At 54.8% G+C, this 15,320-nt stretch overlaps 1 protein-coding gene across 1 annotated transcript; it reads left to right on the top strand.

Moving 5' to 3' along the window:
* Positions 1–3: 3 nt before the first annotated feature.
* On the top strand, positions 4–2,505 carry SNRPE (small nuclear ribonucleoprotein polypeptide E; the record flags this gene model as incomplete). Its single annotated transcript, XM_035893744.1, has 4 exons — positions 4–159; positions 661–723; positions 951–1,029; positions 1,826–2,505. Coding segments are annotated over 4 exons (354 nt in total), but the record flags the coding sequence as incomplete, so codon positions are not given.
* Positions 2,506–15,320: the final 12,815 nt, after the last annotated feature.

Genomic DNA, 15,320 nt, shown 5'->3' on the forward strand with positions numbered 1-15,320 from the left:
GGGTGGACGGGCGGGGTGCGGGGGAAGCAGGCGGGAAGGAGCTGCCGCGCTGGCCGGGGAGGCGCCGAAGGGCCCCGGGGCCGCGTCGCCGAGGACTTGTTGCCGTGCTGCGTCCTTAACGCTCCTCTCCAGAACCTCATCTTCCGCTACCTGCAGAACGTGAGTACCGGGGCCCGGCGGGGCGGGCGGGGCGGCCCCCGTGTGAGAGGAATGGCCCGGTGCTGCTTGAGCAGGGGCCACACCGGATCGGTATTTCAGAGCTAGTCATCCGGTTTTCGAAGCCGGTTTCCGTTGAAGAACCTGCGGTCCTTCAGATACGTGAGAAGAACGGCGGGTTCGAGCCCAGCGATCCCCGGAGGAATTGCCTTTGTAACGGGTGTTTGATCTTGTGATCCCCCGTGCAGGGATCGTTTTCCTCCGACAGTGTTAAAACCTGTGCTGTCACACGTTCCTCAGTGAGCATGTAAAGTATTTACAAAATGGCATCGTACCTTATATATATATATACCTGAGGACGTAACTGAAACCACCTGGGAGGGTTGCTGCTCTGAGTGCTACAGAGCTCTGGGAGCTATGGGATCGCTTAATGCAGAGGAGAGGCCAAAATTGCTTGGAGTGTTTATGTTCCTGTTTTGTTCTCCCCCTCCATCATTTTTGCAGAGATCCAGGATCCAGGTGTGGCTCTATGAGCAAGTGAACATGCGGATAGAAGGCTGCATCATTGTGAGTATCAGGGTGTCCCCTTCTTACTCTGTTGATTGGGGTTTTTTTCAGATTTATAAGGCTCTTTCTGCCTGTCAGAAAAAACTAGTGGGGGGCGTGTGTGGAAATACTTCATGCCTCTCCAGTGAATAGTCTTAATTGTCCACCTGACAATAGTTTGTATCGTTGTTGATGAAGTTGAGACCAGGGGGCTTAGCTCACTGACTGCTTTTGTTGCTGATTTTTAGGGCTTTGATGAATATATGAATTTGGTGCTGGACGATGCAGAGGAGATTCACTCCAAAACAAAATCAAGGAAGCAGCTGGGTACGTCAGTATGTCTGCGTAACGTGAGTGATGTCTGAAACCTGGTTCCGTGAGCCTTCCGAATAGCAACTCTTTTAAAAAAAAAAACAAAACCACAGAAAGTTCTGTGTTTTTAAAAATAACACAGAGTGCAAAACGCGTGAAGGGCATTGAGTCTGAAGTACAGCGAGCGCAGTTTGATGTACACTGCCTAGATCTTGGTTCCTGCCGTTTCTGGCGCTGGTGGTTTTGTTGAATGTGTAGGAGAAATCAGCCTCTGACTGAGACCAGTTTTTGCTTCTCAAACGTGTAACAATGTACGGACTGCATTGCACTTTTCCTGCAGCCAGGGTGGCTGGAGGGCTCCAATCAAATTCCTCTCCGCTACGTCTCACGTAGGTGGCCCCGAGCAATTCTGGCACTTGCTGTGCCGCCTCCGAGTGAGGCAGAAAACCACCTAAGGGGGTGGTGTTTAATATTCACCACCTGCTGCGGAGGACAAACAGCAATCTGTGCCAAGTGACCTATTGGGGCTCTTAGTGGGGACAGAGTGCTGTTCACACACCGGGCACTGGAGTGGAGGTTGTGTCTGATACGTTGTAGGGTGAAGTGTGAATGTGGGCCCCGCACAGCCACGCTTACAGCCCTGCGGCGTGGCCAGGTGGGAAGGGACTCTGCGTTACTGATCAAAACCTGGTCGGTTGTCCTGCGGGTATCTTCTTGCCTTTGCCGTTGTTAAACGTGTTTTGAAAATACGAGGTTATCGTCGAGAGTCTGGGATCTGTCTAATCCCACCTTTCCTTTCTCTGTGTTGCAGGTCGGATCATGTTAAAGGGGGACAATATCACTCTCCTACAAAGTGTTTCTAACTAGGATTTGTTGTTCTTCGCTTAGAACAACAGCTGCGGTGCTTTGGAGTGAAGGACGCGCTAGTGGGAGCAAGACCAGCTAGCAGGGAGTTATGCGTAACTGGGGTCACATGCAGAGTTGAAAACTGCGCGTTCCTTTGTGCAAGTAATTTTTGGGGTTTTTGTAGTTTGAAACGATGCACGGTGTATTTCACAAATAAACATTTTTCATGTTAATTGTAAATGTAAATCTGTTTGCTTTCAGCCTCATGCCCTTCTGTGAGTAGAGAAGGGGGAGAAATGTATTCAAAGTCATTTTTGCCGTAGATCTGCGTAGTCTCTGATAAATATCTGTGCATTCTGGAATGTTACATCTGTGTTGGGTGGACAAGGTGGGCTCGTTCAGGATACTGGAGCGGTGTGAGGTCCTTGAGCTTGCATGGTTCTAGGGGGGGGACTTGGGGCTGTGGTACAGTAATCCAACATTTACAGACTTTATGGGTAGATGTGCTTGTAAAATAGCTTTTATCTGCAGGTCAGAGAAGCAGAGAGGGTAGTTGGGTTAAATCTCTATAATTTCTTGCGTCTTTGGGCAGAGTCTAGATCAAACCATGCCGCTGTTAAGTAAGTCGGGATATTGGATGTGTCGGTTGGGGGTTTTGTCGTGTTGGTTTATTATTATGCGTTTGAGGATCTGGCTGTTGTATTTAAGTTTCCACAAGAGAGCTGAGTCGCTTATCACATCAACAAAAGGTAAGTCCCCTAGCTGATGTGGGGCTGTCAGTCCCTTCTGCTGCTTTTCTGGTGTAAAGAAAGAGGAAAAAGAAAGGGTTTGGCTGTAATTGTAACTCGGAGACTAATATTACCTGGATGGAGAGAAACGAGTCTTGATACACAGCCCACACTGGAAATCATTTAATAAGCTTTCAGTATTTCAGGACTTAAATTTGTGTATCATCTTAAGCATGAAAACCACTACATCCAAGATGGAAGATGTCTTGCTTCAAAGGATAGAAATACATGAGTCTCCTGGCAGAGATCGTCCAGCGTGCTTCTCCTGTCCCAAGGAGTTGTACCTCGGGAGTATCGTAGCGGACATTCATGGTCAGAAGCCTTTGAGACGCAGCGTGAGGTACTTGGTGGCTCAGCCTGCTAACCGAGTCGGGAGTTTGTATTTCTGTTCACAAGCTGCAAAGTCCTTTCCACACAGAGTAAACAGAAATAACCTCCTGGTGTCATTTCGCAATGGAAGTCATCACCAGAAGCTGGCACACACGGAATAAAACAGGATTTTAAGAGCTCACCTCCGTCTGCTTTCTGCCTTACCCTTGGCGTAGCAAGCGAGGCTTTCGGGGAAGGTGGGGATGCGTTGTCTCAGTCAATATATTGTTCAGGTGTTGCAGTAAGGGGTATTTGTGACGCAGTGCTGTAAAATTTACCTGCCTGCATCTCTTCATTGTTACTGGCAGGTGATGGCCTTGAGGCTATAAAAACACAGGCTCTCTTCAAAGTGATTTTGAAGTAACTTTGAAGTAATCATTTCCCTTTCCAAGTGTTTGTAACTTTTTACTAACACTGTGTGTTTAGAAAGAGGTTATTGAATGGGATCTGTTGCATCACATCGCTTGGCTCCAGTTTATCCAGGGCCACTGAAATAAAACCAGCTTGGAGCCTACAAGGGTCTGTCCTCCTTCCGCTTTGCACGTGGCTGGCGAGCAGCTGCTCTTTGAGAAGACTTGGACATTAGGAGAAATAGCTCGAGAAATAGCTCGTTCTTATCAGCAGTGCTGCCGCCAACTCCAAATTGTGCACTTCAAGACACCGTAATGCCTCCTAAAGCTCCTCTGTTCTTTGATATTATCAAATTAACGCGAATGAACGTCAATATTGGAGTAGGTTGATGATGGGAGGAAGGAAGTCCAGGCTAATCAGCTCTGAAGCATCTCATGATAAGGGACTGAAATAGGCAGTAATTATGTGAGTGGGGGAGTTGCAGAAGAAAAGGAGAAGCTCCGCAGAAGAAAGCCGTGAAAACTGCAGAAAGCCTGCAGGAGCATCCGGGTGCGCGTGGATGTCCAGGAGGAAACACAGCCCCATTGTTTGAGGAGCGCCTGGCAGTGGAGCGTTGTGGTCCAAGAACAGAGCTTCTAGGCATTACCAACACATAGACAGGGCACAAAAACAATCCTGGCTTTGCCAAACTGGCTTCCCAAGAAGCACTTGTCTGTCCTCGTAAAAACCACAGGACTGACTCATCTAAATGCTCGCTGATTTTTGGTTTGGTTTTTTTTTCTTTTTTTTAACCCCGAATCCTTCCAGCTTCCTGAGCGTTTCCAAGCTGCAGGCAGCGAGAAGGTAACGTCTCATGAGCCACTTGAACCCTGCGGCGCCGGAATGAGACTCAAACTGGCTGCAAAAGTGTGGTAGACAGAAGGGGGTGCTGCGGGCTCGGCCAGCTCCCCCTGCCCCTCCAGCGAAGTGTCACAAGCCTCTGCAGGAACAGAGAGTTCCCCAGCATTCAAGCAGCTTTATTGGCTCCCAAACAACCTGGAAGAAAGCAAACTGGGCTGTCTGGTGCCGGGCTGCTCTCAAACGGTGCGGCAGCCGCACAGGGTGCCTGGATCTCCTGGGCAACAGCACCTTCTCCAGCTCATCCGCACCCTGGGGTGTCCTGCTCCAGAAGGGGATGAGGAGTAGAAGGTTCTGGTTTTGGCTGAGCAAGAGGCAGTGAGGAGGAGCAAGGTAGAGTGAACGTTTACATCTGGGCTTTGTGTTTAGAAAACTCCCGTCCCTCGCTTGGCTTTCTGCTGCCTTGAAGCCTGTTGTGTTTGCTTTTGCAAGTGGTACTTTAAGATGCCTTGAGGTGGCATTATTAGGAGTGCCCCAGTGTGCTGGATTATTGCAGTGGGATGTCATGTGGTGGTGCAGATACCATGCTGCAGCGTTCACACACCTCCAGGAAACAAAGTGCCTATGGTGGGATTTGCCAGAGAAAGTTTTCTAACCGCTGCCAGCGCTCAGATACCTGTCACAGCCAAAAATCGAGCTGCCTGCAGTGTTATGTACCATCTCACTGAGCCCCAATGTCTGCTTTGTAGAAACAGAGCGCGCTCTTACTTAAAAAGCCAGCGAGTGAGACCTGCTTTCTGCACGAACGATGGCACAGGATACGTAAGACAGAGCGCTCTGCCGTGCGACATTTCGGTTTAAGGCCATTGCACTGGTTGTGACAGGCGGATGAGAGCCCGCTCCGATCCAGGTGGGGCTCTGCAGTGTTTGATTTCTTTTCTTTCCTAAAAGCATTAGCACCTTTAACAGCACTGGAAAGTGCTTTGAGTAAATATTTGTCCCTGTTCTCTGCCTGTGGCTTTGGGGTTCTGGGAAAAAGGCTGCTTTTCTTCCCTCTTGCACTTGGGAATTGCTTGCCAGCGCAGTCCTTCTGCAGGATGAGACTCTGTGCTTGTGAAAGAGCCCCCGGAGGAGGGAGGCAGAGTGCTCCTGCCTTTCCAGAGGGGAACAGTTTCTCTGTGGCTCTTCGGTAGGATGCAATGATTTGTAGGATGATTTTACATGTGCTCGAATCTAAACCTCTGAGCCAGCCAGCTGCCTGCAGGTTGGTGCCCTTCATGGCTCTTGAAAGGCATCACTGCACTTCTGCTCAGGCTTCGTGGGATGCGGTGGGCTCCGTCCTCAGGCAGGACATGGGTTGGTGTTGGCAGGAGCATCGTGGACAGGAGCAGACACCTTGTGTAACCCGTGGCTGCTTGCTGAGCTTGGGCTACCTCCAGCATTTACTGTCTTTTCATGCCTGTAACCTTCTGTGTGTCCGTAAAATAAGTAAATGGGGAGATGGCATATGTAGCTGTGTGGGCTGTACAAGGGGAAAATCACCTTTCCCTCTGCCACCACCCTTGATCCCACAGAGCTCCCTTCTCCCAAAGCCTCGCCGCCTCGTGCTTTAGCGCACATTATCTGGGAACTTATTTCAAGTGCTGGTATGTTTTAAGGATTGTGTGCCTAAAAATAATAGTATCAGACAGACAACAGTGGAAGGTCAAGGACTCAAACGGCTTAGAAGCTGTCCCCTTAGGGCAGCATCTGAATATGGAAAACTTGTGTGGAGGGTAGAGGCAGGAGCTGGGGGAGAGCAGCCTTTAAGTGCTGTAACGCTTTCCTAAATTCCCTGCCTGTTCTTGTTCCGGTCCCACATGGGGATGGAACTGTTTGGGATTGGTTTTGCCATTTTTTCTCCCTGGGCAATAAAAGCAGTCCCCTCTTTGGCTGAAGGCGGGTTTGGTACCCACAACGAGCAGATGGGATGCTTGTGGGGAGAGGAGGTTGCTGGGCAGCCATTTCACCCTTCTTCCCCCAAAGTCCTTGCAGAAAAGGGCTCTCGTCGAAACACAATGTCAAAAACTGGCTCCAGCAGGTTTTGTTCGTGGCAGTACCCTCCGTTGGCAGCCCACACACAAGGTGCCCAGCATGGCTGCCCCCCCGCCGTGCCTTTTCACATTCATACCCACCAGGGGCATCATTACTATTGTTTGTAACATCTCTTGGAAAAATGAGTCATGGGCATTTTGCCTGCCCTCAGCAGGGAAACTCTGCCACATTAGCAGCAGCAACGCCCGCCCCCCCGCGCCGCTGCCTCGCATACCAGCAGGCCCCTTCGTGCAAGGAGCTGGTCTTGCTTCGCTCACGTTGGTCGATGTTACTGCTTGTCTTGCCAGCCCTAACCTGGGCTTCGGGGAGGGTCTCGTTCCCCAATTCCCCACTCACAAAAGCCTGGATGGAGTTCAGCCCAAGGTGTCGCAGCAAACTCCCGTCACCCAAAAGATGACCCTGTTCCTGCAGGTGCTCTTCCCTCCTGTGCCTTGAGCTGCAATATTTAAGCCCAATTTTCCTGCACTTGTCTTTGGGCCGTGTTCCCACCCTGCACAGCGTCGTGGTGGGTAGTGTTTTCTGGGCTTCTCCCACCACGATACCAGTTTGTCTGTGGCAGAGATCGTTGCTCCGTGGGGCAGGCTGTCACCTAACTGCAGGATTTGGAGTGTAGATGGGGTGAAACAAAGCCATGAGATAGCTTTAGGTTTGGGCAGTTTATTTTACTCACATGTGAGTATTTATTGTAGACCCAGGATGCTCGGGTCCTATCCCAGGTTTTGCCTGTCCCTCCAGAAAAGGTGTACGAGATCAGGTTGGCAGAAGGATTTGCCTTACTGCAAGGGCTGGAGCTTCAGAAGCAGACTGAGCTTTCCTGCGGGTCCAGCCCTGATTCTGGCTGCTGCTTTTCAGAATTTTGCCTTATCTGCTATTCTTCAGTCTCTTGTCTGTGTAATAGGAGCAATATCTAATAGTCCCCTGGGGGGGGTGATGGCTGATGGAGTGGTGTGATGTCCTCAGCTGAGTGGAACAGCGCTGTGCACCGACCTGCTGTCTCTGTGGCTCTCCTGCTGCCAGGCAATCTGGTTCGTAAATAAATCTGTGTTTTCCGGGGACACTTCTCTCTCCTTCCCTGTGCTCCCTGTTGGGTGGGTTAAGAGTTGAGGAGACTATCCGGGTTAGTCGTCTTTCACCTTGTAAACAGAGCTAGAAGTAGGCCAGGTCTTGCTGGCAAGGGATCTTAAAAGGTTGCTGGACCGCAGTCACGTTTTGCACATTAAGATGCTACAAAAAAGAGGGGGAGCTTGCCCAGCCGCCGGACCCCGAGTGTTTGACCCAGACCCCAGGTTCCCCGCTGTGCAGGGACACCCAGCCGTGGTTTGTGTCAGTGACACCTGCAGAGCCACTCTCTGCCCCTCGAGCGCTCGTCACCCGAGCTGCTCTTGGGGCCCCCCTCGCTTTGCCGCGTGCAGGTGTCGGGGGGACAGGAGGGCAATGCCAACGGGAGCCACGCTTTGGGGGAGATGGGCTGTCGAGTTAGCTGTACAGCAGGTACCAAGCATCCGCTCTTGAAAAGGCTTTGTTCTCAGCTGGGGCACGGCAGACCGTGTTGCACCACTGCCTCCTCCCCGGCGTACAGTGTTTTGGAGCCCATCCCTTTATCGTAAATCAACAACAGAGCTAATATTCATATCGAGGAAGTGAGATAATATCAGAGCCCAAGGTGGGCTCCGAAATGGGTGCATGAGACATGCACAAGTTTGGGGGGAGAGGGAAAGGGGGGCTGCGGTAGGAGCTCTTTATCTGAGAGGAAATTGCACTATTCAAGGGGGAGAGAGCATGTGTGTGTGTGTGTGTGTGCCTATATGTGTGTGCATGCACATTTGTGTAAATAACATTTGCCAGGATCATGAAAGAGCCCGCGGTGTGGGACAGGCCCGCTGCCAGCTCCTGCCAGCACCTGGGGTTGGGTCCGCACGCTGCAAACGCAGGCTGATCCGTGTGCACCCGGGCTGGGGTCTGTCCGGCCCCTGGGCAGCCGGTCACTGCCACCTCCCCACGCTGGCAGCTTTAGAGGACGGGAGCGAGTCCCCAGGAGACCCAGGGGATCACGGCAGAAGCAGCCAAAGCAGCGCCAGAGCTCCCAGGGCCATGGGGTGCAGTCCCAGGGGATGGGTACCCTTGGTACCCAGCGTGCTTGAACTCTGCAAACTGCAACCAGGCTCCCCCAGGGAGGAAACATCCCCTTGCTCCATGGCAGAGGCACGAGGCCGCGGGGAGCAGAGGGATTTGGTCAGAGGCAGGCAGTGCAGCAGATCCAGTGTCTCTCGTCACCCCCTTGCCTGTTTTTCCCATGCAGCTTCTATTGATCTCCAAACAAATCCCTCGGTGCTTTTCCAGAAATTAATCTTGGAGGCATTTGAGAGGCAAGGTCCACCCTCATCATCTGATTAGAAGCAGCGGGAATTCCCAGGATCAAAATATAAACAAACAAACCCAGGTTGAATTTATACCTTTATTAGCTACAGTTGCTTCCCTCTCTTTGAAAAACCTGAACCCTGTTATTTGTTCTTGCAAAGCTGAGCTTGGGCTGGGGCTACTGATGGCCTGGGCTGGGCTTTTCCCCCCTCTCTAAGGGTCACAAGAGCAGGGGGGTTGGCTGGTGCCCAGGCAGCACCGAGGTGCATTTGGGCAGTGGGGAAAGATGTTCGGTGGCAGCTGATCTGAGCCCGGACCCTTTCCTCTCTGTGGGTTATCCGGGAGGGTGGTCGGAGCCCTGGGAAGCAGGGGCCCCGCTGGGTCGGATCCCAGCTCCCTGCGTGGTGGTGGGGCATGGCAGCGAATCTGTCCCAGGCTGATTGAGTTTCTGCGGGGTGGGTGTCCCCTTCCCCCAGCCGAGCTTGCCAGTCCTGCTTTGCCGGGACCCCGGCCGGGACCCAGACTCCTCCTGGGGCTCAGCCTGGGCTCCCTGGGTGAGTTACTCCCTTCCCCAGCTGTGGTGAGCAGCCTCAGGCTGGACGGGTGTCTCAGGGGAAAGCGTATCTCTTTCCTGCTCCATCAATCTCCCAGCCCACCTCCGGCACTGCCTGATGCGCCGGGGCAGCGGCAGGCTCTGGAGGGCTCAGCTGTGGGCTGGAGACGGCTCCCTGCTCCTTTCCCCTCCCCCAGCTTTTGCATAGCCCCCAGATTTATTTTTACATAGGAAGGAGCTATGCAAATAAGTCCCAGGCCTGGGGTGCTGCACAGTGAAGGCAGGACCCAGCACTGCTCGTCCTTTCCCAAGTCCCTTTGATGGCACCAAGTACCTTTTCCTTGGTACTGATGGAGAAGTTGGGCTTTACAGGGGACAACAGCAAATGCCCCTTGCTCTGCGTGCCTGGGGGATGTTGGTCTTTAAGGGATGCTGTGAGATGAGAGGGGGCAGCAAAAACATAGGGATATGATGCAGGGCGGCCAGGGTGCACCTCCTGCGGGTATGGAGAGGGGAGCAGCAGCTCCGTCCCGCTCTGCAATGGAGTTGGATGGCTCCTGGCAGCAGATGAGGCTTTGGCTCCCACCGTAAATATTGGGTGGGTTTTTTCCCCCTTGCCCTGGCATAGGTTTGCTGGAATCCACAGGGATGGAGACAGTGACCTCAGCCTCTCTGGGGTGAACCCTCCCTGCTCTCACCCCATCTCTGTGGGGTGTGGGGGTTTCTCTGCGTGCTCCCCGCTTGGATGGGTGGTCCTGGCACCTCTGCCCGTGCTGTGCCAGGCCGTGCCCTGGCCTGTGTAGGCACAGGCGGGCTGTAGTGTGCTGTGCCTTTTTAGGGAGGGTGGTGGGGAAGGAAACATGCCTGCCTCGTTATTTAGTGTCCCACACACGGAGCCTGCCTGGCCCTCGGGAAACCTCCATCCACTGCGCGGCTGGGATCTGCAGCGAAAGCAAACAATGGGATCCCCAGAGACAACAATGCCCCATTGTCCTTTGAAGCCATAACAATGAAACAATAGACCACAGTCTGCTCCCTTTATTCCCAGGCACGCCCCCCCGCAGCCCCATCCCGCGGCCCCGGGGCCGTCTGTGTTCGGGGGCTCACGCCATCCCCGAGGACCCACCGCTCGCTGCCCCCCCACCCCATCCCACACGGTCCCATCTTTTGTTTGCGGGGTGAGTCTCGGGGGTCCCTGTGGCCTCCCCATCCGCGCGGGTTGTGCCTGAGAGGAGGAGGAGGAGGAGGAGGAGGAGGCTTCCTAGCAGGCTTTGATCCTCAGGATTTCATCAGCGGGAGGGATGGAAAAGTCCCGTTAGGTCATGCGGTCTGTGCCCCGGAGAACAGCGGGGCTTTGTTGTCTCCGGGGATGGCCACTTGTCAGCTCTCGCCGTCACGGCACTCCCTGAAGGTTTCCTGGTGTCTCCTCCTCCTCATGGGGTTAGAAACAACCCCAGCGGCTGTGCCCACCCTGGTCGCTGCAGACACCCCCAAATGCTCTGGGGGAGGGTGGGCCTGGGGAGGAGGCGAGAGGAGATGGAGGCAGGAGGAGGGGATGGGGATGGTGTGCGAGGGGATCTCTGAGCTGCTTTCTGGACGCCTTTGCTCTCTTCCCTCTGTCTCCTGACTGCATCCAGCCACCCCTAAGGACCAAGCCCTCAGTGGCTCTTTACTTCCCTGTGGTCCCCAGAAGCTGCCGGGGGCTGGCTCGCAGCGGAGGGGTGAATCCCCTCCCTGCTTGGCCAGATGGGCTGCAGCAGCCCTGGGCACTGGTGGCTGGTGGGGGGTGCCCACCCTGTAACCCCGAGGGTCCCTCTCAGAGGGCACCAGGCCACCGTGCAGCATGGGGGAGATGCTGGGGGGGGGCACTGGGCAGATGGAACGCTGCTGCAAGGCAGCCTTGGTGCTTCCTGCCATTGAACACTCTCCTTGTCCCTTTGCTGATTCCCAAAAGGCAGGAACAGGGAAGAGGCAAGGTTATCGTTAACTGGGGACCACCAGGGTCAGGGCTGGCTGGGCTTGGGTTTGGTGTGGATCAGGGCTCAAATCCCCATCCTGGCTCTGGGGGTTGGAGCAGGCACATGCTGGCCCTGGGCACCTCTCTGTGCCCCAGCTTCCCCAGATGTGCTGGCCCTGGGCACCTCTCTGTGCCCCAGCTTCCCCAGATGTGCTGGCCCTGGGCACCTCTCCGTGCCCCAGCTTCCCCAGATGTGCTGGCCCTGGGCACCTCTCTGTGCCCCCGCTTCCCCAGATGTGCTGGCCCTGGGCACCTCTCCGTGCCCCCGCTTCCCCAGCCGTGCATGTGGCTGTAGCACACGGTCACCATCGCGTCTGCGTCAGCTTCCTCGGCTCATCTGCTGAGAGCAGGGCAGCAGCGAGTTGGGGTCCGATTTGTCCTTTTCCCGGTGCTCGTTTGTCCCAAAGGGAAAGGGGAACCCAGTGCCAGGCTCGGGGATACGGGGAGACCCTGGTGTCCCCAAAGGCCACCGCCAGCCTCCTCCTGCAGCCCCTGGGAGCTCCGGGGCCCCCTGCTCCTCCCGATTACCTATGGGCAGACAAACCCACCTGAATAGGTAATGAATGGAGGAGAGAAAAGAGCCCGGAGTACATTGTGTTTCCAACAGGCCGGGAACAATTGCTAAATACAAATCACACAGAGAAAAGGGAGAGAGAGAGAGACAAAAGCAAGAACCCCAGCACAAAGGAGAGGAATGAAATGGTAAGTAAAGTCAAACAAAAAGGAGCGGGGCTGAGACAAAAGAAGGGAACAATATCCCCGAGGCAATAGGCTCCTGAACAATGGGGACAGTGACAGCGGCACAAAGGCACACTGTTTGCAAGTAGACGTTATCTCACACAGCCACTGGCAGGCCTGGCCCTGGCGCTTCTATTTTCAGGGATGCTTTTGTGCTGCACTGAACAATATTCCTTGCATGGCTGCAGATAGAGAGATGAGGGGGGTTTGGTTCTCTTTTTTTTTTTTTTTGCCTTGCCGGTGCCAGCTCTGTAATGAAAACAGGTTCAGCCCCTTCGCAGAGCGAGGGGGTGGACGGGCAGAGCCAGGCGAGCTGACCCACTGATGCCAGGGACGGAGCAGCTTCGCTGGTGGATGAGCATCGCCCGATGCCACCTCCTGCGAGGGCCAGGCTGGGCCCCTGCGTGGCCGCGGCAGGGCGGGCACCCCAGCCCCGAGCTTTGCATTCGGCCAGCTGCACTTGCAGGCCTGAAACCAGAACCGGGCAGACCAGAAAGATGCCTTTTCCCGGCTGCTTTTGTGTCAAGCACTTAAGTTTTTTAACCTCTGAAGTGTGTGGGCAGGGACAGAGGTGCCCGCTGGGCTGAGAACCCCCCCGGGGGCTGGCAGAGCTGCCCGGGTGCTGCCAGGCATGGCTCCTGGCATTCCTCCACACCCATCCCCTGCTCCCCGGCCACGGCACTGTCACCCAGCCCCGATGAGCAGAGGTGGCGGCAGGGTTTGGAGGGCTTAATCTGCAGGTCACGGCTCTGCCACGCTCGGACACCGCAGTTTGCCGCAGCAGCCTGTCTGCCCTGGGTGAGAACGTCCCCAATCGATCCAGCCTCTTCCTGCCAACCACCAAGCTCAGTTTTTTGCACAACCTGGAGCCACGGGAAAGGGTGGGCAGGCAGCTCCCCTTTTCTCTTGTAAAACAGGGGTGGCAGGAGCTGCGCGGGCGCTGCCACGGCTAACGGGGCTGGGGCGGGACAGGGCACTGCTCTGCACCCACTGTCTTGCCTCCTGCTTGTGCAGGTTGGGGGTCCATTGCTGTCCCCAGCATCCCGCATCCTCAGCTGATGTAAATCAGCCCTTTGGGATGTGCCATGGGAGCCGGTGCGTGGCTGCTCCCATCAGACAGGCTTTCCCAGTCTGCGATGGAGAGCTCGCTTGCTCTGCCTGCGATGGTTCATGGGCTTTCGTGGAGTTGGTGCAGGTTTTGCCCAGGTCTTGCCTGGAAAACCCCTCCTTCGGGGCCTTCCCAGTTGTCTTCTGATGTCTGGTCCTGCCTGGTAATGGGCTGGCTGCGTCGTGAGCCCGGGGTCACGCTAACACTGCTATGCACCGGGGCATTTACCAGCAGCGTGGGGTTGTTATTGCAGGGCATAAAAGCACCCCGTCTGCTTTCTGATCCAGCTGGACCCGTCCCTTTGGGCAAGGAGTGATGTTCCCACAAGGCACCCGACCCTTCCTGGAGCTCCCAGCATGCTTGTGTCCTTTTCCCCTCCGGTCCTGCACTTGGAAAGCCACCTCCCCATGGACTGCCACAAACCGTGGGGACATCACCCAGTTACCATAAGTGACTTGGGAGAGGAGAAATCAGGGTGTTGCGAAGACAGAGTCAAAGACGCCCCGTATCGGCGCCGATCTCCTGAGACACCCAGTTTTAGCAGATGGGTTCAGCTCTCACTTGAAAAGCTGCATTTCTGATATCGATCACGTTATCTGAGGGTACATCCTGTTGCTAAGTTTGGCTGCTTCCTCCGTTCAACAGCTGTTGTGCAGCTACAGCTGCTTTAAACCTGTGTGGTGGGGATGGTGCATCTCGGGGGGCGGGGAGGGGGGGGAACTGGTACTCGTAAAAATGGATCCCGGCTTTCGTTTGACCATGGTGCATCGCAAGAGTGATGCAACGTCTCGGAGGTGCCGAGGTGAGCAGGGTCACATCCTGCCCTTTCCTGCCTGGCCAATGAATCATGGCACGACCAGATGCTGAGAACATGGGGCTGGGTGGGTGGGGGGAATATTTGGGGCACTAAATCAAAGCAAAGCGGCTGTGTCTTAGATTGAAGTTGTTCTCAGGAAAACGGTTCCCTAATCCTGACCGCCCAGTATCTGATTTTGCGGTTGTGTTTGTACACGTGCTCTGAGCTGTGCCTGGAGGTGCAAAGCGAGCACAGGAACAGTCATTCCCCCCCGGTTAAAGCCCTCGTACCCTCTGTGGCTTGCTGGAGAGGCAGTCCTGTGGTCTGCGTCCTGCCCTGCCCACGGCGGGAGCTCGGCCAGGCCAAACCCTTTGCTAGTCCCCGTTTGCAAAGGGTGCATTTGGCCCTGCTGTGCGATGGGCACCAGCAAAAATCGCCAACCCCCTCTGCTCTCCCCGGGGCAGCAGCTCTGCCCTCGCACCCCTTGCTCTGGCACTGGGTCGCCGGTTCCCCTGGGCTCTGCCACACCGTGGAGTCACCAATTTCTGCCTTTAAAATCCCTGGAGGAGACAGGACGATGCTCTTTGGTCTTCTTGGGTGAGGCGAGCGCAGCAGCCTGCTCCTCCGTGCTCCGGGCAGCCCTTTCCGACCATCACCCAGCCCTCGGGGCTGCGGCTGGGACGTGCTGCCTCTGCTCATCCTCTGCCTGCCTGGGTTAGGAATTTCTCTCTTCTCCCAAGCCTGGTGGGAGAAAACAAGTCTGGTTCTTTCCGATAATAATTTTGCGAAGTTGGAGCTCTTTGCTGCAATTAGCTGGTATTTAAACCCTCGCTAACCCTTAACATCCTAATGACAATAATAATGATGCTCCCCACGTCCTGCAGTGCCACGCAGCTAAAGATTACACTCGCTAATTAATTAAGCCCCCACCCCCCACACACACTTTTCCACACTGAGGAGAAGAAATTGCTAAGAGTCTCTTAAGAAAGGACATAAAGGCAGGGAAATCCAGGCACCAAAACAAGACAAATGGGGATTTGAAGACAATCCGGGCCGGGCCCATGTGACCCGAGGAGTGGACCAGGCAGGAGAAAGGATAAAAATGCCAAGCACAGAGCGGCGAGAGAAAACAACCGCCAGCTTAAAAACCCGGGGAAAGAAAAGCACCAAGATGAAGGGAGTGACAAAGCATCAAAGGGAAGAGAAACCAAAGGCGTCGGAACAAAGGACAAGCTGGAACAAAGGACCAAAGAGGGGAGAACAAAAGCACTAAATAGAAAACAAAGGCAGGGGACAAGAAAAGCCCCTCTGTCGGGGCTGAGCTGGAGGGTCCCAGCCCGGCGGGAGGTGGGTGGCACGGGCGGTGCTGCGGGTCCCGCTGGAGCCGGGCTGGCGGAGGGCGCCGGGGGCTGGGAGTGGAGGGCCCCGGGGCCCCGGTTTGCCCTTGGGTT

The sequence above is a fragment of the Egretta garzetta genome, unplaced genomic scaffold (genome assembly GCF_000687185.1).
Source record: "Egretta garzetta isolate BGI_Z169 unplaced genomic scaffold, ASM68718v1 scaffold105, whole genome shotgun sequence".
Classification (NCBI taxonomy): domain Eukaryota; kingdom Metazoa; phylum Chordata; class Aves; order Pelecaniformes; family Ardeidae; genus Egretta; species Egretta garzetta.